The 25350-nt window shown below is 42.7% G+C and overlaps 1 protein-coding gene across 2 annotated transcripts in view; it reads left to right on the top strand.

The window, feature by feature from the left end:
- The window catches only part of LOC126259694 (GON-4-like protein), a 208485-nt gene that overhangs the window by 73347 nt on the left and 109788 nt on the right, over positions 1 to 25350 (top strand). For both annotated transcript variants that reach the window (XM_049956656.1, XM_049956657.1), the window contains exons 5-6: positions 5179 to 5826; positions 5943 to 6108. In XM_049956656.1, the coding sequence (XP_049812613.1) occupies positions 5179 to 5826; positions 5943 to 6108 (814 nt within the window). The remainder of the gene's footprint in view (positions 1 to 5178; positions 5827 to 5942; positions 6109 to 25350) is intronic.

Below are 25350 nucleotides of genomic sequence, written 5' to 3'. Positions count from 1 at the left end.
CCCATATTATGGTTGGAGGAAGGCAACGGCAAACCACCTCCATTAGGACCTTGCCTAGTATGGAGGTGCGGGTCTCCCGCATCGTTCCCCTGTGCTCTGTCAAGAAGCATGGGACTTCATTTCCATTCCATTTCTAATCTAATTCACTCAGTACTGTCTGACTAATTTGACTACATTCTATTATCCTTGTTTTACATTTGATGATGATCATCTTATTGCATCTTTTCAAGAAATTTTCCATTCCATTCAATTGCTCTTGCAAGTTCTTTGGCACCTCTGACTGGATTTTGTCATTGGTAGACCACCAATATTTTATTTATTCTCTCTGAACTTTAATTCCTTCTCAAAATTTCTACTTGTTTTCTTTCCAGCTTGCTCAGTGTACAGATTGAATAAAATTGGGGGTAGGCTACAACTCCGCTCTTTCCCTTCTTAACTGTGGCTTCCCTTTCATGTCTTTCAACTTTTTATAACTCCAGTCTGGCTTGTATACAAGTTGTAAATAATCTTTTGTTCCCTGTATTTTGTCCCTGTTACCTTAAAAATTTCAAAGAATGTATCCCAGTCAGTATTGTCAAAAGCTTTTTCTAAATCTACAAATGCCATAAACCATAGTCTTACCTTTCTCCAACCTATTGTCTAGGATAAGTTGTTTGGTCATTATTACGTCACATGTTCTTGCATCTCTCCAGAACCCGAACTGACCTTCGCTGTGATTGGCGTCGACCAGTTTTTTTACCATTCTTCTGTAAATAATTCTTGTGATTGTTTTGCAGCCATGACATATTAAACTGATAGAGTGAATCCTATGGATTCACTCTTGTCCAGACCTGCCTACTGTGGAATCCGAATTTTTTTGTAGCAGCTGCTTGGGATGCCAAGTTGAGAGGGGTGCAATGGACATCCAAGTCCAAGACTTTTGCTGTCACAGTTAGTAACGAAAACTGTAAGGGTGAAAGTCTACCAGGGGTTATTGGATGTAGGGGACACTAAATGATAGTCACTTGTGTGGAAAAATGTTCTTGAACCAGATCTGGCTGGCTCTCCCAAGGATCTCAGTAATTCTGAGGGAATGTCTTCTACTACATGGTCTAGTTTCCACTTAGGTCTTTCTGTGCTCTGTCAAATTATTTTTGCAATATTATGTCTTCCATCTCATTTTCACCTATACTTCACCTTCTCTTTCTGTAATTTTATTCTCAAGTTTGTTTCCTTTTCATAGGTCCTCTATATTCTTTTCAGCTCTCCCTTCTTTGCTTAGTACCAGCTTGCCAATTGAGCTCTTTCTGTTTATACAGTTTCTGTGCTTCTCTTTTTCTCCAAAGGTCTCTGTAGTTATCCTATAGGCTGCATCTGTCTGTCCCCTAGTTACGATTGGATCTACATCCTTGCATTTATCGTCAAGCCATTCCCACTTCGCCATTATGTGCTTTCTGTCAGCCTCGTTTTTTAGGTGTGTCTGTTCTCTTTCACCTGCTTCATTTTATTCATAGGTTAAATTCTATACATCCTATGTCATCCCAGGATTCTTACTAGGTCATGTCTTTTTGCCTGTTTGACAGTCTATTGTCATCACTATACCATCTCTCAAAGTTACCCATTTCTCTTCTATTGTATTTCTATCTCTTGTTTCAGTGAATGATTGCCTAATACTCTCTTTCTCAACTCTCATCAACCTCTGGATCCTTCAATTTCACTAAGGTCCCATCTCCATAATTTCCTATTTCCATTCTGATTGCGGTGGAAAAAATGTTTCTTTTAATAATTTTTATTTTATGCATGGTAAATAAGTGCTTTGAACAGGTGGTTGACAAGAGTTAAGTTTCATTATCCCAGGCTTAATAAATATTTTTTTAAGGTACGCCCACTGGGCTTGACCAGCTGCCATGTCATCTTCTTCCATTGTTTTATATAATGGAGTCTCTTCCCATGTGAGTGAAGGATGTAGCCCAATATCCATCCATATTTAGCAGTCTCTCTCTCTCTCTCTCTCTCTCATGTATGCCACATAAAATATGTGGTCAAAAGTGTGACACCCATTTGTCTTCATCATAAAAGTAGTACATAGGTATATTAATAGAATCCTTGGCTTCCCTCCTTTCAGCTTTTAAGCTTTTGGAAACATTTATTACTAAATTATAATTCCAGAGGATGGAATATGTTTCCATTGTTTATGAGTCAAAGGTGAATTGTTGATGTGCAAATTTTGTGGGAATTGGTGTGGAATGCTACCAGCACACTACAGTGTTGTAATGGTTGACAATGACATCTGATGACTGATTTATTCAGCAGTCTCATAAGGTGAATTTCTTAGTGTTACCACAATAGTGCTTGCATTTAGAGCTTCACTGACATTTACATTTTAGAGTAATGTCAGTGACAGTAATCTACCTCATATAACTATATCTATCTATATCTATCTATCTGACAGATTCCCAAGCTGGCACCCAGTAATGATTCTAACTCTATGCCTCCATATATCACTCCATTGACTCATTTGGACAGAAAACATGTCTGTTGTGTCAGCCTTTTGTAAGTACACTTATATGCTCTTGGAAGAGTGACTTGACGTCACAGACTGTGGTGACCATTACTTGATGGAGAAGTATGTCCATGGTAGAGGCAGGTGACCATTCAGATTTGGCACAACTTTGAAATATGAAATGGTCTTGGTTGGAAACTCATTCTTTCACAACTTACATTTTATTTTGTTGTCTGAATCAGTTTTATGTTTACATTGTACTGCACCAGTTAATGGTTGCCAATATGTCTTCTGTTTGGTTTTTAAGTAACAAATATCTCTGTTACGTTGTTCACAATGTTACCTTATGATTCTCATTTCAGCTTTGTAAATTTTGTCTAATGTCAATATGAGTTTCTTCTCTATATAAGTAGCATAAATGTACCTTTATCAAGTTGTGCATGATGTCCTAGCGTATAGTTCATCATTGTGCATGGTTTCTTTGTTAATTTACTCTTTGATTTCATTCCTGTGTTCAGTGCTAGTGCCACCTGCTGACCTTCATTTACTTTGTAGATAGCTTAATTGCCACAGTAAGTTTGGCACTGGGTCTCTTTGAGTAGGCAAGAGCACTGTCAAAAAATCATATATGAGATGAGATTTCGCTGTATATGCTCACTTTCATGAACATTTTACTAAATTTTGATTTAAATGTGTGTATGACATCAATTGAAAATTCTGTATAAGCATCATTAATATGCATACTTACGTTGGTATGTACACAGGGTGAACATTAATGAAACTGACAAAGTGCAGGGATTGATTACTGACTGGAAATGGAGAAAAATAGGTCCTATGAACGTGTTCAGGAAATACATTGCTGCCACCGTAGATGGCACTGCCAAATGACAGTTCCTCTGTCCATGTGCCATGTTGTCCTTGGGTGTAGCAGACTGTGTGATTGACACAGTGCACAGTAAGCTGCAGAATGTTCCAGTATTCACGTCGGGAACAAATGGAGACGGTGTTTATGTACAGCCAAGCAGATGGAAACTGTCAAGAGGCAGCATGGCTACACCAAAACAAGTACCCTCACAGACACCAACTACATCACACAACCACATCACATAACATTTCAAGCCGTTTTTGGGCATTTATGTAATCATGGGTCCATACAGACAGATGAATGTGCAGGGCGGTGGTGGGCTGTGTATACACCAGATTTGGAGCCTATACTAGGATTTGTCTCAATATCCTGTTGAACCCAGTCTTCCAAATCTGGTGTACATGCAGTCCGTCGCCTCGCTGCATGTTTATCTGTCTGAAAGGAGGACCCATGATAACACAAGCACTTCAAGAGGGATTGAAATGTTGTGTCTGTGAGATATTTGTATCGATATAGCCATGCTGCCTCTTCGCCAGACACAACATGATCTCGGTTTGTTTCCGACATGAATGCCGAACCATTCTAATGCTTACAGTATGCTGCATCAATCACACAGCCTGCAACACACAAGAAACAAAAGGCATGTGCTCAGAGGAACTGTCATTAGTCTGTGCCATCTACTTTGGCAATGATGCATGGTTATAGGACCTTTTTTCCTCCATTTCCATTCGGGAATACACCGCTGCAGTTTGTCAGTTTTATTAATGTTCATTCTGTATATCTGTTATCGTTAAATCCTTTGTACACTTTATACCGCAGCTTCTGTCTTATGATGAAACTTTGAAACGTGTAACGCTTAATAAAGCATTGTGCAAGTAAGACTTTCCCAATTTCAAAGTTGCGCCAGACTGTGTTTAGGGAGATGCTTAGAGATGTTGGTAATATAGTTTTTGTACAGGATGAGTGATACACATTAACTTTTTACACTGTTTAAGTATGACAAGAATTTGGATATAAAAGTGTGTGAATATTTTGATATTAAGCATTTATCAAGAATATTGTTTTCCAAAACTGTCTCATAATTTATTAATTTTGTAACCAAGTAAGGGGACAGGTGCAGCTGCGAGAAATACATGCCAGAAACAAATTTTCTACTACAAAAATCTGTTTCCAAGAGAATTCAAACTGAAATTGTTTTGTATTGTCAATAGTTTGTGACATTGGATTTCACATTAGAGTTTTATAGTTGAGCGGTATGTAAAGTTTGTAGTATAGTTTTTATGCAATGGCACAAAATCTTGCAAATTTTCGAAGGGGGGGAGAGAAGAGTGTTTTTGTGTGAGGGTCAGTGTGCCTGTGGTACATCTTGATTCCTTTGAAAAGTTTAGATATAAGTTCCAAAGCTGTCACAATGAAACACTTTTGTTTGGCCATATCACTATCATTACAATGGACACTCTCACATTATTTGTAATAGTAGCAGAAGTGGCAGCAATAGGTTGAGTGGTGCTGTGGCATATTAGTAATATTATAATTGTATAATTGACTGTCGAAGTAGGTTCCAGTGGTCTCTCTCTCTCTCTCTCTCTCTCTCTCTCTCTCTCTCTCTCTCTCACACACACACACACACACACACACACACACACACACACACTTTTACTGTGGCCTGGATTGGCACTGTCTCATTCTTAGCTCTGTTGCAGTATATGAGAACACAGTCATTTTTGCAGTTTTCAGAATGAGCCTTCTAATGAAAACACACTCTTCATTATTTAAAATACTCAGTTTTGCTTAATTGTGTCAGTTATGTTGTGAGTATTAACTGTTACAGAGTGATGACGATAAAGAGATGGAAACAACAAAGGAGAGCAATGATGGCAGTATTAAAAGTGGTGGCGAGGATACAGAAGGAGAAGGTGAAGAAATAGTGGAAGAAGAGGAAGATGTTGATGAAGAAAAAGAAGCAGGAGATGAAGAAGCAGAAGAAGAATCAGAGAAGGAAAGTGATAGTGGGAGTGAAAGTGAAAATGAAAGTGGCAGTGACTCAGAAGAGGGAGAAGAAAATAAAGACAATACCGCTGAGGTTCATCACGAGGGTTTGGAAATCGATTGTGATGAGGAACTGGAAAGTGAAAGTGAAGAAAGCAGTAGTAGTGGAAGTGATGAGGAGACAGACAGTGAATATGATACGGGTGGAGACAAAGGTGTCACGCAAAACAAAGTTGATGATTGTGAGGAATCTAGAGCAGATATGACTCCCACAAAAGAGCTAAATGAAAAGCAGCTTTCCGCTGAAATAAACAGTCATAAGGTGCCTGTGGATACTGCTCATGTTAACGACTCAGATAATACATGCAGTAAATCAGAGAGATCACCACACGTATCATTTTTGCTACCTGATGAACATCATAGTGAGATGCATTTAACAGATGATTGCTCGAACTTGTCAGCAAAAGATAATTTAGGTGGGATAGGAAAAGTAAGTTTTTATTCTGTTGTTATTTGGGACCACAGAGTCTCTGTTTTGTAAAACTCTCATCTTGGCACATTATTAAATGATCTTATGATGATTTGTTTTTTATTTTCTGTGTATAGGAAAGTATTGGTCAGAGAACAAGATCCAAACTGTCTCTGAGTGACACACCGCTCGAGGCTATAGAGCGTGCTTTTATTCCTCCTGATATAACAACAGATATGTATGACTCTGAATGTGATGATGAAGATTGGAAGAATTTCCTGAAAGGTTTTACAGAGCCATTATGTAAGTAATTAAAAAAATAGAGCATTTTGTTTGCTAGGCAATTCTAAGATGGCCTGCAGATCATTGCCTTAAGGATCAGATTACAGACCCACAATTTCTGTTTTTGGTTCTCCATATCTCTGGGTTTTTCTTGAATTTACTGTAATTTCCACTCTGACAGAGCTTTTGTATGTGAAAAATTGCAACTAGATTTGGAGCCCACATTAAACTTTGGTTAGTTTGATAGGATTCACATTTGGGGGAAAGCAAGAACTAATCACCGAAAGACCAATGTTTGTAAAACATTCTTGTTGATGACAGTTTTACTTTATATAACTTTTTGCTTAGTGATATCCTGCTACAGGAACTTTTCCATAACACTAGAACCGCCATATTACACTACTGGCCATTAAAATTGCTACACCAAGAAGAAATGCAGATGATAAATGGGTATTCATTGGACAAATATGTTATTCTAGAACTGATATGTGAGTACATTTTCACGCAATTTGGGTGCATAGATCCTGAGAAATCAGTACCCAGAACAACCACTCTGGCTGTAATAATGGCCTTGATACGCCTGGGCATGTACAGGTACAGCTGGCCATGCAGCTTCAACACGATACCACAGTTCATAAAGAGTAGTGACTGGCGTGTTGTGATGATTCAGTTTCTTGGCCACCGTTGACCAGACATTTTCAATTGGTGAGAGATCTGGAGAATGTGCTGGCCAGGGCAGCAGTCGGACATTTTCTGTATCCAGAAAGGCCCGTACAGGACCTGCAACATGCGGTCGTGCATTGCCCTGCTGAAATATAGGGTTTTGCAGGGAGTGAATGAATGGTAGAGCCACGAGTGGTAACATCTGAAATGTAACATCCGCTGTTCAAAGTGCTGTCAATGCGAACAAGAGGTGACCGAGACGTGTAACCAATGGCACCCCATACCATCATGCCAGGTGATACGCCAGTATGGCAATGACGAATACACGCTTCCAATGTGCGTTCACTGCGATGTCACCAAACATGGATACGACCATCATGATGCTGTAAACAGAACCTGGATTCATCTGAAAAAGTGATGTTTTGCCATTTGTGCACCCAGGTTCGTCGTTGAGTACACCATCTCAGGCGCTCCTGTCTGTGATGCAGTGTCAAGGGTAACTGCAGCCATGGTCTCCGAACTGATAGTCCATGCTGCTGCAAACATCGTTGAACTGTTCATGCAGATGGTTGTTGTCTTGCAAATGTCCCCATCTGTTGACTCAGGGATCGAGACATGGCTGCACGATCCGTTACAGCCATGCGGGTAAGATGCCTGACATCTCGACTTCTAATGATATGAGGCCGTTGGGATCCAGCACGGCGTTCCGAATTACCCTCCTGAACCCACCGATTCCATATTCTGCTAACAGTCATTGGATCTCGACCAACGCGAGCAGCAATGTCGTTATATGATAAACTGCAATCACGATAGACTACAATCCTACCTTTATCAAAGTCGGAAACATGATGGTACACATTTCTCCTCCTTACACGAGGCATCACAACAACGTTTCACCAGGCAATGCCGGTCAACTGCTGTTTGTGTATGAGAAATCGGTTGGAAACTTTTCTCATGTCAGCACGTTGTAGGTGTCGCCACTGGTGCCAACCTTGTGTGAATGCTCTGTAAAGCTAATCATTTGCATATCACAGCATCTTCTTCCTGTCGGTTAAATTTGACGTCTGTAGCACGTCATCTTTGTGATGTAGCAATTTTAATGGCCAGTAGTGTATATACCTAGAACCAATGGTGCGGTCAGTTTGACCGCTATATGAAAATTATTATTTTTGTTCTCATTATCATCGTTTCAAATGTGTATTTTAGGTTTATAAAACTAAAATAAGATGAATTATATAATTTTTCTCAAACTTAATATTTTTTCCACGTATTACAAACAAGAATGAGTTTTTAGAAACGTTTTATCTAATTAACAAACACAGTTTTTATTCAAATTCTGTTAGTAAAGAAGCTGATGTATTTATTGTGTACTCATTATTATAAAATTAATTACTGTAATATTTTAAGTAGAGCACTTATAATCATGATATCTGTTTGCCAAATCCACATATCACAACATATTTGTAAAACACTGCCTGACTCTTTCTTCAGTTTATTTGCACTCACTGATGTGATTACATATCTTTAGTAGTGTCCTTAGTTATGTCCTTTGATCAAGAACCACACACTTGCCGTTTGCACCTTTTGCTGATATAACTTGTCTTATTCCTAAAATTCTTCATTTGCCATTGTCTCCTCATTTTATTTCCTTCCACACAGTTTCCAGATTCAGCTTGAAACCCCAAGTTACTTTTTGGGTCCGTGTACCCCATACGAAGCTCCTCCGCTAACTTTAGGATATAATTTCGATGAGTGATCTTCATCCTTCTTACTTTCTACAAAATGATCCATGAATTGACAGCTGCCAAGTCAAGAATATTATAAAATACATGAACTGGCCATTTACGAGTACGAGCTCGAACACTGTATTTTCTTGCCATTTGATCCACCACATCAACACCATATTTTGTATTATTGTAGAAAGCTATTGTTTCTGGAGTTTTCTTCGGACCAGTTTGAAGTTCAGCAAAGTAATATACAGAAGCACATTCTTGTTTTGTTTGCCTTGATATACAGTAAGAATGCCACTGGAACGTTTGAAGAGATCTGAGTCTTAAAGATTAGCCTTCATTGCCTTCACAGCATTAGGGATTTCTCTTCTTCATCGTCTAATTGTTCCAACAATGCTAGTACCATTAATTCTCAATTTCTTGCCCAGTTTCACTGTTGTAAAAAAATTGTCCATAGTCATGTTTTGCCCCTTCCTGTGGTTGTCTTTTGCTAAATAAGGGAACCCATTGCACAGAAACTTTTGAGTCAACATTGACAAGAAGCCAAGATTTTAAACCAAATTTTTCAGGTTTGTTTGGCATATACTGTAAGAAAGGACACCTTGTTCTACTTGGAAAAAGCTGTTCATCAGCAGTCAGAGTTTCACCTGGAATATAGGTCAAATGGCAATTTGCAATGAATTTCTTCCAAACTTTTGATACTAAAGCGAATTTATCTGTCTTCAAATGTTCTGATCTTGTGTTTCTAATGTCAAAGCACAAAAATCTTAGAATTTCTCAAAAGCAGTTTCTCCCCATTGTATCACTGAAGATAGATGGGCCCCACTTTTTAGACCACAATTCATCAAGTTCAGTACTATTGGCTTCAAGAACACCATGAGCATGGCTCCAAGAACACCACGAGTATACAATAAAGCAGTAAAAATGTCCAGTTTCTCCGAACTTACACTCCACAATTCATTTCCTAGAACACGTTTTGCCTCTGTTTCTGTACAGCGTTTTATGTCTTTCAGTATTGATTCATCAATAAAAATATGCCATGCACTCACTACACTGGTGTCAGAAACATACTGCTTTGAATATTGTGTAGGTCCTGGATTTTCTCTCACAATGTTATAACCCGACAATCTGCCAGATGTGGTCTTTCCAAACTGTGGTGCAGCCAACTCAGTGATGCCATCAGTACCCAGAAACATATTACGTGGTCCTGGGAGGCATGTGTTGATCTATCCCTTCTGATATCTCCTTTTATGTGATACATTTTCTGCTGCTGTGTCAGCTCAGAGTAATTGTCATCGAAATCCTGAATTTTATATGCAATTCGAATTTTAATCTATAAATAATGCATTTCACAATTATTATTAACCTGACTGAACAATTATGTTTTCAGCATAATCTGAATCACTGCTTCCAGAATGATCATTTGGTTGACAGTAATCTTCGTCTGCATCTTTTCTTAGGTCATCTGCATCTAGGTCACATTCTGCTTCAGACTTATCATCTGGAATATTGTGTAAGAGTGTGAACAGTTCTGCATCAGAAAGCGACAGAGATTTGCGAACCATGATTACTATGTTGCTTTGGGCTAACGAATGACAATATGACAATATGACTGGAGATGCAGAGACAAACAATGGACAAAAGTAAATTAAAAGTGTTCCATTATTGTGCGTATTATTGCTGTTTAGAGACTAATTGTTAACAGATTTGTCGGAATACTTGTTAACAATGTCTTAACCGTATCTCAAAAAATAAATATATGTAGTATGAGTGATTCTGACCTTTAACACGGAAAAGTCACTGAAGCTTGCTGCAATATGACAAAAACTGCAGTCAAAATAACACTTTGAAAACATTTTGCGGTCATTTTGAGCGCTCTGGCGGTCCTAGTCTTAAAATAAGCAAAATACATACTTACCCAAGAATAGTACCGCTGTACTTATAAGACAGCAGCCCCTCTCCTCCCCTCCCCTCCTTGAGAAAATTTTATTTTTAAGATAGTCTGAATAACCAAAACTACAAACTGTTTTATTGCCATAAAGGATCTGCCGTTGGCAGCTTGTGCAAAATTTTCCCAGTGTGCTACAATGTGGCAACCGAAAGCTTGACGACTTAAAGGGCAGTAATTGGAACTAAATAGAATACATTAATTTTCTGTATATAAGTTGAACTGCTTAAATATGTTTAAATTTTGTTATTAATTATTTAACATTGGAAGGGATAAAATAAAATCGAGATAAAAATTATAGAAGGCAGCAGGAATGAGACTTCGGACCAACAGTTTACCAGTCAGTGCTCTTCACCATTAGGTTATCATGTTGCTTTGTTTCCTACTGCACTTGAATCATGCATACTCAATGCGTAAATGTGTAGTGACCTTCTTACCTTTACCTACAGCTCACTCAGGCGAAACATTCTAGGATCTTGAAAGGGGCATCAACCTGCTTCTACTCACATAGCTTTTATTTTATCTGTAGTTTTCGACAACAGAGTCAGTGGCCTTTTGAAAATCAACAAACATCTTTCGAATTCAGTAACCTGTGGCAAGTGATTGACTTTAGTTTAAATATTTGTTCAGAACATGATCTGCTCTTCGTAAAACCAAACTTGATGTTCCCTTAAATTACTCAGTAATGTTGTTTCTACTCTGTTTACCATTATCTTGGGAAATATGTTATGTGAAACTGGTTGCAAATAAATTCCTCTATCGTTGTTAACATCTTGTTTATTGTCTTTCTTATGTGGTGGATGTATCATGACCACCTTCTATTCCCCAGGGAGTTTTTCTGTTTTCCAAGTTTTCTCAAAGATTAATTTTAGCTCACTTTTTTCATATTTAGTAGAGTCCATTTCAAAAGTTTTGTTGTAACAGTCTTCTTCACCGTCTTTATAAGCTTTTAATAACTTCAGTTTTTTGATAGTTGGGGGTAAATATTTTTGTAGATTTTCATCAGTGTTTGAGTATTTGAGCTTTTCGATTGGTTGTATTTTAAAATTTTCAGTGTTACGTAAGACAAATTGGCAAGTCTTGTTCCACTTCACTCTGTTGTTAGATTTAAATTTGAAGTAGATCTAAATAACACTTTAAATCTTACATTTGCCTGCAAAGATCCATGGGAAACGAGCCTGCTTAGTAGTTATCTAGAGAAAATACTTTCATACTAAATTTCATCATATGCTTGGTTATAGCCTTTGACATACAAGGGTAGTAACCATAACTACACTGACTATATTAATTTTATTTATATAAATTGAAATTTTTAAATATATTTCAATTTTATAATTAATAGTGTAACATTGGTGTGTGCGTGTGGGGGGGGGGGGGGGGGGGTAATCGAACCTGGGTCCACAAATTACCAAATTGTGCACTAACCCACTCAGCTACAATACAACTACGACAATGCTTGCTCAAAAGCCTCTCATGCTCTAAGCTTGCACAATATGTTGCACACAGTTTCAAAGAAATCTACTGACCTGATGCTGTGAGCAATGTAGCACTCACTATGCTAGAAGGTAGGATGTTACACATCAGAGCATGTGTAGTCCAAAAGAGACAGTTGCGTACCCTTTCTGAGTTGATCATAATTTCTTTTCATGTGTTTTATTTGCATGCCAACAAGCTTTCAAAGAATAATATTAGTGCGATTTCTGGCTCACATTTGTAGAGAATTGGCATAATTTTGGTTCAATATCTACATGTGCTCTAGAACGCGATAACTGGCCGCCACTGGTATCTGCCTGAGAAAGTTAACAATACACCTATTCTAAACTTAATACCATTTATTGTCTACATTTTTGTAGTACAGGGAGAAATAGAATAAAAAGAAATAGTTTACATTAATTTTTATCTTCACTTGATGATGATGATCATCATCATCATCATCATCATCATCACTGGTGTCATTACCTTCATTTGTAATCCTTTGGGCAATTCTTTCTTCCTGACACTCCACCCATAGCATGATATCTTCTGAGCCATCCACAGAATTGGATATTCATCACGTTTTGAATCCTTTTATAGTAGGTACATTTAAGATCCTGCCACAGGCAGTAAGGATCCACTGGCCCACTGGATATTGAGGGTTTCTTTAACTTCATTCCTGGACTGAGTGCATGGTCTCCAAGAAGAAGGTGTCTCAGCTGAGTCTTAAATAGTCAGTTCACAATTACATTCATTACTTGGAGTTGTGAGGTTGTGCCACCAGGAATTATTACCAGGTCTATGCTGTTATTTGCTGTCAGATCCATAACTTCATGAGTGCCCTGTGAAAGTATTGAGCATCAGTACTTTCCTTTTGTTAAGCAAAGAATTTGATATTCTGTTCCAAACAACCTTCAGCCAAAGTACCAACAGGTCTTTTGTCATCCATCCCTTTCCTTGGGGCACCTAGATATAAGTACTGCAGGTAGTTTTTCTTTCATTATCATTTTCCTGTGAAGAATCACTTATGGAGAAGAGCTTCCTTCCATCAGATAATGCACCCAGCATTTCTGACATTCTGGCCTTTTCATCATCAGAACTTTTTGTAGGAACACTTTAATGCCCATTACAGCAACAGTAACATTTGAAGGCATAGCAAAATAAACAGGCGTATGAACAGTGTTGTCCATATGGCCTAATAAACAGTTGTGCTTTTTCCTTAGATCAATTAGCTGCTGATAGGCACATAGTTTTCCATCATACACCATGGAAAGTCGCTGAGCTAGGATTGTTCTGTGTCGTAAAGTAAACCGTATTGTCCTTAAGCACCAGCCAGTACTTGCTTTGGACACAGTTGCAAAATTCTTCATCTCCAGCACGATCATTCAGACAATTTCTTGAGTAATGAGAAAGCCTTCATTGTGTTTCTCTTGCATGTACTGAACAATCTGCTGTTTTATTTTGTAAAACCTTCTCTAATTTCATCCCCTGAAAGTTAAGCATGAAAAATGGGCATCCTGTAATTTAGTCTTCATCTGCTGCCACCTATGGACATTCAAACATTCACCAAGTTTTCTTCCTGCTTCACAGTTGTTTGTTGCCTGTGGTTCATAAATCACAATTAACTTAAAATTAGCACTGTATTGTCTGCATAAACCAGTTGTAAACTCATAGATCCATGTTTCTCAACATAATCACAACTGTAATTGGCATCCATTATCAATAGCTACAGTTTACAATTCTTAAGGCACAGACAATACGAGGGCTATCCACAAAGTACATTACGTTTTGGAATTAAAAATAAATAAAGTATTGGAAATTTTTTTAATTATATACAGATGAAAGCCACACTTAAATACTACTTTTCTACATAGTTGCCATTTAAATTAAGGCACTTATCGTATCGATGGACGAGCTTGGAAATTCCTTCGTCGTAAAATTCGGCCGCCTGCGCCTTCAACCACGTGGTTACCTCTTCTTGAAGCTGTGCGTCGTCATCAAAACGCTGCATAGCCAACCACTTCTTCATTTTTGGGAATAAGTGGAAGTCGCTTGGTGCCAGGTCGGGACTGTACGGCGGATGAGGAAACAACTCCCACTTAAAAGATTCGAGAGCTTCACGAGTGCCATTTGCCGTGTGGGCCCGGGCGTTGTCGTGAATCAGCAAGATCTTTGAGCCTAACTTTCCCCTGCGCTTGTTTTGTATTGCTCTTCTGAGGTTGTGCAGAGTTTGGCAATACCTTTGAGAGTTTCTTGTAGTGCCTCTTTCCAGGAAATCCACAAAAATCACACCTTTTCTGTCCCAAAAGACAGTCGCCATCACCTTCCTTGCCGACATTGTCTGCATGCATTTCTTGGGTTTTTGGGGGGGAATTTGTGTGCCCCCAGTGCATTGACTGCAATTTTGTCTCGCAGTTCACATGCTTAACCCATGTTTCGTTACCAGTAACAATGCGATCGAGTAATGAGTCGCCATCTTTCTCGTAAGCATCCAAAAACGTTAACGCTGCAGCCATTCGCTGATTTTTGTGAATCTCTGTCAAGATTTTTGGTATCCATCTTGCACAAAACTTGTGGTAACCAAGCTTTTTGGTAATGATTTCGCGCAACAAACTTCGTGAAATTTGTAGAAAACTCATAGAGAGTTCCGTTATTGTGAAATTACGGTTTTCACGGACCACGGCATCAACTTTTTCGACAAGTTCAGCAGTCACTATGCTGGGTCTTCCACTTGCTCTTCGTCGTGAACGTTAGTTCGGCCATTTTTAAATTTTATGACCCATTGACGCACTCCACCTTCAGTGATTATGTTGTCCCCATACACTTCACAAAGCTGCCGATAGATTTCTATCGGTGTACAGCTTTTTGCAGTCAGAAACCTTATTACAGTACGCACTTCACACTTCGCGGCATTTTCAATTAACACTGACATTTCAAACTGTCACAGTAACTCAACGGAGTACAGCACGAACCTCTCACTAGCACGGCAGGATGCCGACTGAGCGGCGGAATGCCATGCCACCAAGATGGCCGCGCTAGCCCTGCCCCAAATGGACACAAATGAAAACGTAATGTACTTTGTGGATAGCCCTTGTATAACCGAACTGAATGACAACAGTACATTGCCTTCTTGGCATTCTGCAGCTGAATTGGCAGAAACCATACAACATAACATTAAGACTGAAAACAATCTTGAAAATCAACAGTGTGTTTCACGTGTTCTGTGTGAAGACATTTCTGTTAGCATTAATTTGTCTTCTAGGCTAAAGTCAATATTTGGGTCACTGCCAATAATCGCAGAGGGTCTCTAAATCCTCACAGATACGTGTCAGTTGCTCGTAGCCAATGGGATGATAGTTCCACCCAACAAATGAGAGGCAAGAAGAGAAGCAACGTATTTCTGTACATGAGCAGCAATGGAATTTGTAATCTTGGTTGTCCTGAATGTTTGCATGTTTCCTCCTAATATATCATGGTTTCTAGGGTTGCTATGGTGGGACCCAAGAACACAGCTGACAGTATTCTTTCGTCTCTTGCATCCAGTGCTGTTTTTCTGGGGGAACGCTGGGGGATGCGTACCTCTAAACTTTTTCATTGACAAAGTAATTTTTTTTTTTCGATGTTGAGAACTTGGAAGAGTGCCAAAGATTTATTTCAGGGACGTAAATTTTTTTATTTAATTTTTTCGTATTGATAATTGCAATACGAACGATACAAGTACAGTTTTTGGTGGGAAAAGCAATGTCATTGACTGGAGGGTTGATTGGACTCACCTGTTTTATCTGAGGTGTGTTATAGGTCAATTGAAGTGTACGATACCATTTTCTTTTATTGTTCTGGAATTGATGGGAATTGCATGCTTCATTTGAGGTGATGTAAACTGAAGTGTTCGATACCACATTCTCTTGTATGTTTGGGTGTTTGTTGGTATCACCTGCTTCATTTGAGCTGTAGTCAACAGAAGAGTCCGATACCATTTTTTGTAGTTCGACAAGTTGATGTCGTCATGGCTAAAAGCAGACGGGTGGTATCCCATGCTTCAGTAATAAGTAATTCTCGCTGCATTATATCCAGTGTCGGAGTACCCTCAAACTTTTTTTCAGAGAAAAAGCACTGCTTGCATCCAAACATCTCATCTGACTGCTTCACTTATTAGTTGTAGAATCTCAGAACATATTGTGAGCTCACACATAATGAGATATCTTGATCAGAATGATCCCAATGCCAACCAGCATGTATTCCGAAAACAGTGATCGTGTGAAACCCAACTTGCACTTTTCTCACGTGACGTTCTGAAAGCTTTGGATCAAGGCAACTAGATAGACACGGTGTTCGTTGATTTCTGAAAAGCATTTGACTCAGTACTGCACCTTCGATTATTGTCAAAAGTACAATCATATGGCGTATCACGTGAAATTGTGACTGGATTGAGGACTTTTTGGTATGAGGACACAGTATGTTATCCTGGATGGAGAGTCATTGTCAGATGTAGAAGTCACTTCAGGTGTTCCTCACAGAAGTGTGCTGGAACCCTTGCTGTTCATGTTGTATGGTAATTATCTTGAGACAATATTAATAGTAACATCAGACCTTTTGCAGATGATACTGTTGTCTATAATGAAGTACTATATGAAAAAAGCTGCATAAATTTTCAATCAGATGATGATGGGATTTCAGAGTGGTGCAGAGATTGGCAACTTGCTGTAAATGTTCAAAAATGTAAAACTGTGCACTTCACAAAGTGAAAAAAACATAGTATCCTTTGGCAATAACATCAGTGAGTCACTATTGAAAATGACCAACTCATATGAATACCCGTGTGTAACATTCTGGAGGGAGATGAAATGGAAAGATGACATAGTCTCAGTCATGGGTAAAGCAGGTTATAGACTTTGGTTTATTAGTAGAATACTGGAGAAGTGCAATCAGTTTACAAAGGAGATAGTTTGCAAATCACTCGTGCTAGCCATCATAGAATGTTGTTCAGGTGTGTGGGACCCATACCAAATAGGACTAACTGGGGATATTGAATATATACAGAGAAGGGCAGCATGAATGGTCACAGGTTTGTTTAATCTGTGAGAGAGTGTGAAAGAGGTACTGAAGGAACTGAACTGGAAGACTCTTGAAGATAGGCATAAAATATCCCATGAAAATCTATTAATAAAGTTTTAAGAAACGGCTTCAAATGGTGATTCTAACAATATACTACAATCCCCTACATATCACTCACGTAGGGATCATGTGGATAAGTTTACAATAATTCATTACTGCACACATGCACAAAGGCATTCAAACAATCATTCTTCCCATGGTCCATACATGACTGTAACAGGAAGAAACCCTAATAACTGTTACAGTGTGACATATCCTCCACCACACACTTCACGGTGGTTTGCAAAATACAGGGCTATTACAAATGATTGAAGCGATTTCATAAATTCACTGTAGCTCCATTCATTGACATATGGTCACGACACACTACAGATACGTAGAAAAACTCATAAAGTTTTGTTCGGCTGAAGCGCACTTCCGGTTTCTGCCGCCAGAGCACTCGAGAGCGCAGTGAGACAAAATGGCGACAGGAGCCGAGAAAGCGTATGTCGTGCTTGAAGTGCACTCACATCAGTCATTCATAACAGTGCAACGAAACTTCAGGACGAAGTTCAACAAAGATCCACCAACTGCTAGCTCCATTCGGCGATGGTATGCGCAGTTTAAAGCTTCTGGATGCCTCTGTAAGGGGAAATCAACGGGTCGGCCTGCAGTGAGCGAAGAAATGGTTGAACGCGTGCGGGCAAGTTTCACGCGTAGCCCGCGGAAATTGACGAATAAAGCAAGCAGGGAGCTAAACCTACCACAACCGACGGTTTGGAAAATCTTATGGAAAAGGCTAAAGCAGAAGCCTTACCGTTTACAATTTCTACAAGCCCTGACACCCGATGACAAAGTCAAACGCTTTGAATTTTCGGCGCGGTTGCAACAGCTCATGGAAGAGGATGCGTTCAGTGCGAAACTTGTTTTCAGTGATGAAGCAACATTTTTTCTTAATGGTGAAGTGAACAGACACAATGCGCGAATCTGGGCGGTAGAGAATCCTCACGCATTCGTGCAGCAAATTCGCAATTCACCAAAAGTTAACGTGTTTTGTGCAATCTCATGGTTTAAAGTTTACGGCCCCTTTTTCTTCTGCGAAAAAAACGTTACAGGACACGTGTATCTGGACATGCTGGAAAATTGGCTCGTGACACAACTGGAGACCGACAGCGTCGACTTCATCTTTCAACAAGATGGTGCTCCACCGCACTTCCATCATGATGTTCGGCATTTCTTAAACAGGAGATTGGAAAACCGATGGATCGGTCGTGGTGGAGATAATGATCAGCAATTCATGTCATGGCCTCCACGCTCTCCCGACTTAACCCCATGCGATTTCTTTCTGTGGGGTTATGTGAAAGATTCAGTGTTTAAACCTCCTCTACCAAGAAACGTACCAGAACTGCAAGCTCGCATCAACGATGCTTTCGAACTCATTGATGGAGACATGCTGCGCCGAGTGTGGGTGGGAGGAACTTGATTATCGGCTTGATGTCTGCCGAATCACTAAAGGGGCACATATCGAACATTTGTGAATGTCTAAAAAAAACTTTTTGAGTTTTTGTATGTGTGTGCAAAGCATTGTGAAAATATCTCAAATAATAAAGTTATTGTAGAGCTGTGAAATCGCTTCAATCATTTGTAATAACCCTGTGTATATGTAGATTAATTGCATACGACAAGTATCTGATACACCTTCTTTCATTCCCATCATACCTCATAGTGAGCATTGACAACATTGCTGTGTAAAAGATGCCAAGTACACCACTGGCTCCTGTATAGGCTTATACCTTCAACAGGAATGTATACTGCCCTTGAATATTTATCCAATTTTAAAGTTAGTTCCATTCTGATTGCAAATGGATTCAGGTAAATGGCAAGATGTCCATAAAATGCAAAGGTATGCGACACACATTCCCATGGTTGGCAGCGCAACTAAATTTGTTGTCCACTCACCATTCCTCTCACTACCACATTCATCCTGGTACTCAGCCAAACTGGTGTCACTCCCCCCTCTTCCCCCCAGGGGATCCACAACTCTTTTGTGGATACGTGCGTAGCGAGCACGGGACCCCGAGCTGATGTGGCCTTCCTTCCTTTCCGGGCTGCATACCTTCCCTTTCCGCATCCTTCCCCATCCCCCATCTTTGCCCCCCCCCCCCCCACCTCTGGCTCTTTCCTTCCCTTTCTCCCCCACTGGGGGTATGGTTTTCGCCTACGTCCAGAGACGGACGCTTGTAAATGTACCACATTCTTCGCCTTCCTTGCTTGAAAGTCTTCATCCTTCCTTTGTCCTTCTCTTTTCCTTACCTCTTCTCTCTACCCTTTTCTCCGCTGCGGCGTTTGAGACCTCTTCTTTCCTTTCCCTTTCTCTTTCTTCCTCCCTGTGCGTGTCTGAAGGCCGACCCACGCACTTCCATGCGTAGCCGGTGACGGGGTAACGCGTAATTCCCCGGCCCGGGTAGACAGGTAGGACACGTACGTACCCCCTGGTAACGGCCAGGCCCAGGGAGGGATGATTACCCGAGCTGATACCTTCCGAAAGTGCCGATTGGTCCCTCCGTCCGTTTGTCGGGAGGTGTGACCTGAGGTGTGAACAATCACCTAAGGCGGGAGTGCCCTCAGAGAGGGCCCCCACAAGGGAGGAGCGCGCCATCGGAGACGCCGGTAATCATGGGGGATTCTTCCGCAATGGTTTCCTCACCTTCCACTATGTCTGCTCACAAACGTAAGTTCACTGAGTCTCAACCACAGTCAGTTCTTCCATCGTTGCCACAGTTCCTTGTTGTTTCTCGGTCTGACGAAGGTCACGACTTCTCCACGGTCAACCCTTTCATTATTCAGAAAGGTGTCGACGCAATTGCAGGTCCTGTAAAGTCTTGTTCCAGATTACGGAATGGCACCCTGTTGTTAGAAACAGTCAGTGCCCTCCAGGCACAAAACTTGCTGCGTACCTCACTACTACACACCTTCCCTGTCCGGGTGGAACCGCACCATACCTTAAATTCCTCGCGTGGAGTCGTTTATACACGCTCCCTCGATGGACTGTCTGACGAAGAAATTCAGCACTACCTGTCTGACCAGGGCGTAACGGCTGTTCATAGGGTTATGAAAAGGGTTGACACGAACATCATTCCAACCCGCACTGTCTTCTTGACATTTGACAAAGTTCAACTCCCATCGAAAATCAAAGCCGGCTATGAGATAATTTCCGTTCGCCCTTACGTCCCAAACCCTACGCGTTGCTATCGGTGCCAGCGGTTCAATCACACCAGCCAGTCCTGTTCCCATCCGGCCAAATGTGTTACGTGTGGCAGGGATGCCCATGAGGGTGCTTGTCCACCTCCATCCCCTCGCTGCATCAACTGTATGGGTGACCACGCCGCTTCCTCTCGAGATTGTCCCGTTTTTAAGGACGAGAAGCTCATCCAGGAAATTAGAGTAAAGGAAAAGGTGTCTACCTGTGCTGCTCGAAAATTATTCGCCAGTCGACAGCCCACCATGCCTCAGAAAGGAAAATACAGCGCTGTCCTTGCTTCTCATCGGCCAACAAAGGAGGCGGCCACGCAGACATGCGACCTCACCTTTAGTGCCACGGTCGTCAGATCGGCCAGCGCAAAGATCGCACGTTCAACCTCACCACTTTCGCCTGCCCACTCTCTGGCTCACCCTTCGTCGAGTTCTGCTAAATCTCGAGCACAAAAGTCAGACACCAAGACTTCGAAAAAAGAGCATACTCGTGAAGAGTTTTTACGTACGGCAACTTCCCAACCGTCGGTTCCTCCTTCCTCTAAACATCATACTTCCAAGAAGGCTACAAAGAAACCCAGTTCCTCTCCTTCTCCGCCAAGGCGTGTCCCATCTACAGCACCACCTGGCGGAAATCTCCCTCGGCCGTCTTCTGTGTCGCCGAGGCGCACTGCTGGCGGCCGATCAACCGGCCGGTCGCTGGTGGCAGGAGCTGCTCCTGACCAACCTATGGATCAGGATCTTCTGCCTTCGGCTGATTGCCATTCCATGCTGTCGGTCGCAAGCTCAGAGCAGTCGTTGAGTTGACAGCGACCTTGGTCACATTCCTCCATTTTCTGTTCACCCTATGTCCATTATCCACTGGAATATCCGCGGTATTTGAGCCAATCGGGATGAATTGTCGATCCTCTTACAATCCTACTCGCCGGTCATCTTCTGTCTTCAGGAAACAAAGCTGCGTCCCCATGACCGCTTTGTTCTCCCTCATTTTCAGTCCGTCCGATATGATCTCCCCTCTGTTGCAGGCACTCCAGCACATGGAGGACTCATGATTCTTCTCCATGAAACTCTCCATTATCACCCAATCCATTTAAACACTTCCTTCCAAGCTGTCGCCGTCCGTCTTTCCCTTTCCGGATACACGTTCTGTATACATTCCATCATCCACACCAATGGCACGAGCTGATCTCCTTCATCTTCTTGGTCAGCTTCCACCCCCATATTTGCTGGTTGGGGACTTCAATGCCCACCACCCGCTTTGGGGATCTCCACATCCTTGTCCACGTGGCTCACTATTGCTAGACGTCTTCCACCAAGCAGATCTAGTTTGCCTCAACACTGGGGTCCCTACATTTTTGTCTGCCTCCACGACAAATTTATCTCATTTGGACCTTGCGGTCGGTACTGTTCCGCTAGCTCGGCGCTTCGAATGGTTCGCCCTTAATGATACACACTCGAGTGACCACTTTCCATGTGTCCTTAGACTGCAGCCTCAACAGCCATACATGCGCCCGCGACGCTGGAAGTTTGCCCAAGCCGATTGGACACTTTTTTCGTCTCTAGTGACATTCGATGACCGTCCCTTTCCCAGCGTCGACGATGAGGTCACACATATTACCGACGTTATTCTTACAGCTGCGGAACATTCAATACCACGCACCTCCGAATTGCCCCGGCGCCCCCCAGTTCCTTGGTGGAACGAGGCATGCCGTGATGCACTACGTGAGCGGCGACGTGCTCTCCGCGTTTTCCGCCACCACCCTACTTTGGCCAACTGTATCCGCTATAAGCAGCTCCGAGCGCGATGCCGTCGTGTCATCCGCGATAGCAAGAAGGTAAGCTGGAAATTCTTTATTTGCTCATTTAACACCTTCACTCCCTCCTCGGAAGTTTGGAGTCGGCTTCGACGGTTCTCAGGCGCGTCTAGTTTCTCCCCGGTCTCTGGGCTCACTGTCGCGCATGACACATTAGTGGACCCTGTCGCAATTTCTAACTCGTTGGGTCAGCACTTTGCCGAGATTTCGAGCTCTTCAAATTACCCGCCAGCGTTTCTCCCGAAGAAACGTGCAGCGGAAGTGCGACATCTTGCTTTCTCCTCTCAAAATCGCGAAAGCTACAATACTGTTTTCTCGTTGCGGGAACTCCAACATGCACTCTCTTCTTCTCGCTCCTCCGCCCCAGGACCGGATGGTATCCACGTCCAAATGTTGCTGCATTTATCAACCCATAGTCTGCGTTACCTCCTTCGCCTTTATAATCGAATTTGGACCGACAGTACTTTTCCCAGGCGATGGCGGGAAGCTATCGTCGTTCCTGTTCCGAAACCTGGAAAGGACAAACATCTCCCCTCTAGCTATCGCCCCATTTCTCTCACGAGTAGTGTCTGTAAGGTTTTGGAGCGTATGGTGAATTACTGTTTAGCGTGGTGGCTGGAATCCCGCAGTCTTTTAACACCTGCCCAATGCGGATTCCGAAAGCATCGTTCTGCAGTTGACCATCTTGTTGCTCTCTCCACTTATATCATGAACAATTTTCTCCGGAAACGCCAAACGGTAGCAATCTTTTTTGATCTGGAGAGAGCATACGATACCTGTTGGAGGACAGGCATCCTCCGCACACTGTTCTCTTGGGGCTTTCGAGGCCGGCTGCCCCTTTTTCTTCGCGAATTTATGGCAGAGCGCACATTTAGGGTGCGGGTGAACACTACTCTCTCCCGCACTTTCTCCCAAGAAAACGGGGTACCCCAGGGCTCCGTGCTGAGTGTTGTACTGTTTGCCATCGCTATAAATCCAATTATGGATTGTCTCCTTCCTGATGTCTCGGGCTCCCTCTTTGTGGATGATTTTGCGATCTACTACAGCTCTCAACGGACCAGCCTTCTTGAACAACGTCTTCAAGGATGTCTCGATCACCTCCACTCTTGGAGCATCGAAACCGGCTTCCGTTTCTCACCCAGTAAGACCGTTTGTGTAAATTTTTGGCGACGTAAGGAGTTTATTCCGCCCTCCTTACATCTAGGACCTGTCAACCTTCCGTTTTCAGACGTCGCTAAATTCTTGGGTCTTATGTTTGACAGAAAACTGTGCTGGTCCTCCCACGTTTCCTATCTTTCGGCTCGCTGTCTGTGATCGCTTAACACCCTCCGTGTCCTGAATGGTACCTCCTGGGGAGCGGACCGAGTGGTCCTTCTCCGCCTCTATCGCGCCTTAGTGCGCTCGAAATTGGATTATGGAAGCATAGTCTACTCCTCTGCTCGGCTGTCTATTCTTCGGCGTCTTGACTCTATCCACCACCGTGGATTACGTTTAGTGTCTGGAGCTTTTTACACTAGCCCTGTGGAAAGCCTTTATGCTGAGACTGCTGAACCTCCGCTGTCCAATCGGCGAGCAGTACTTCTAAGTCGTTATGCTAGCCATCTGTCTTCCATGCCTGCTAATCCAGCCCATGACCTTTTTTTCGACGCCTCATTTGATGTAGGGTATGCAGGCCGCTCCTCCTCCCTACTACCCCCGGGAGTCCGCTTCCGTCAACTGCTCCATTCTCTTTCCTTCCGCTTTCCTAAAACCTTCTTGACAACTTGGGGTACAGCACCGCCTTGGCTCCGTCCCCGGATCTGCCTGCTCCGTGACCTTTGTCGATTTCCCAAGGATGGTACCCCTACACTTGTTTATCGTCGGGCATTTGCTGCTCTATGTGCACAAATGACGGACGCCACATTTATTTACACCGACGGCTCGAAAACATCGTTAGGTGTAGGGAGTGCCTATATTGTTGGCGACACCCCAAATCAATTTCGGCTTCCCGACCAGTGTTCGGTGTATACTGCGGAGCTTTACGCTGTTCTACAGGCTGTCCACTACATCCGCCGCCATCGGCGGATACAGTACGTTATCTGCTCAGATTCTCTCAGCTCTCTCCTCAGTCTCCAAGCTCTTTACCCTGTGCACCCTCTGGTCCACCGGATTCAGGACTGTCTGCGCTTGCTCCACCTGGGGGGCGTCTCGGTGGCGTTCCTCTGGCTCCCGGGACACGCTGGTATCTGTGGGAATGAGGCGGCCGATATAGCGGCCAAGGCTGCAGCCTCTCTTCCTCGGCCAGCTATTCAGTCGCTTCCCTTCACCGATCTACGGAGCGTTTTCTGTCGCAAAGTTGCTCATTTATGGCATGCGCATTGGTCAACACTTCCCCATAATAAATTGCGGGAAGTGAAAGCCCTTCCTTGCGCTTGGACCTCTTCCTCCCGAACGCGTCGTCGGGAGGAGGTAATCTTAGCTAGACTCCGGATAGGGCACTGTCTTTTTAGCCATCGACATCTTTTAAGCGGCGATCCTCCCCCTCTCTGTCCCCACTGCTCTCAGCTGTGGACGGTAAGACACCTTTTAATTGAATGCCCCTATTTTAATCCGTTACGCTCCCGTCTACAGCTATCGCCTGATCTATCGTCGATTTTAGCAGATGACACGCGCTCAGCCGACCGCGTTCTCCAGTTTATTAGCGACAGTGAAATGATGTCAGTCATTTGAAGCTTTTTTGGGGACAACCAACCCCTCTCTGTAGTGGATTTTTAAGCATTCCTTCTGCTTTTAGTTTCTCCAATTTTATGACTTTGTTCCCATTGCTGCTGGTTTTCAATTTCGGTTTTTTACTGTTTCGTTAGTCACGGGCTGGGCGCTAATGACCATAGAAGTTTTGCGCCCTAAAACCACAAAAAAAACACCCCCTCTCCAGCCCTCTCTCCACCCTCTCCAGCCCTCTCTCCCCCCTCTCCAGCCCTCTCTCCCCCCTCTCCAGCCCTCTCTCCCCCCTCTCCAGCCCTCTCTCCCCCCTCTCCAGCCCTCTCTCCCCCCTCTCCAGCCCTCTCTCCCCCCTCTCCAGCCCTCTCTCCCCCCTCTCCAGCCCTCTCTCCCCCCTCTCCAGCCCTCTCTCCCCCCTCTCCAGCCCTCTCTCCCCCCTCTCCAGCCCTCTCTCCCCCCTCTCCAGCCCTCTCTCCCCCCTCTCCAGCCCTCTCTCCCCCCTCTCCAGCCCTCTCTCCCCCCTCTCCAGCCCTCTCTCCCCCCTCTCCAGCCCTCTCTCCCCCCTCTCCAGCCCTCTCTCCCCCCTCTC

Source organism: Schistocerca nitens, chromosome 5 (genome assembly GCF_023898315.1).
Source record: "Schistocerca nitens isolate TAMUIC-IGC-003100 chromosome 5, iqSchNite1.1, whole genome shotgun sequence".
NCBI classification, from domain to species: Eukaryota; Metazoa; Arthropoda; class Insecta; order Orthoptera; family Acrididae; genus Schistocerca; species Schistocerca nitens.
Note: the sequence above shows the minus strand (reverse complement) of the source record. Positions and strands in the feature narration are given on the sequence as shown.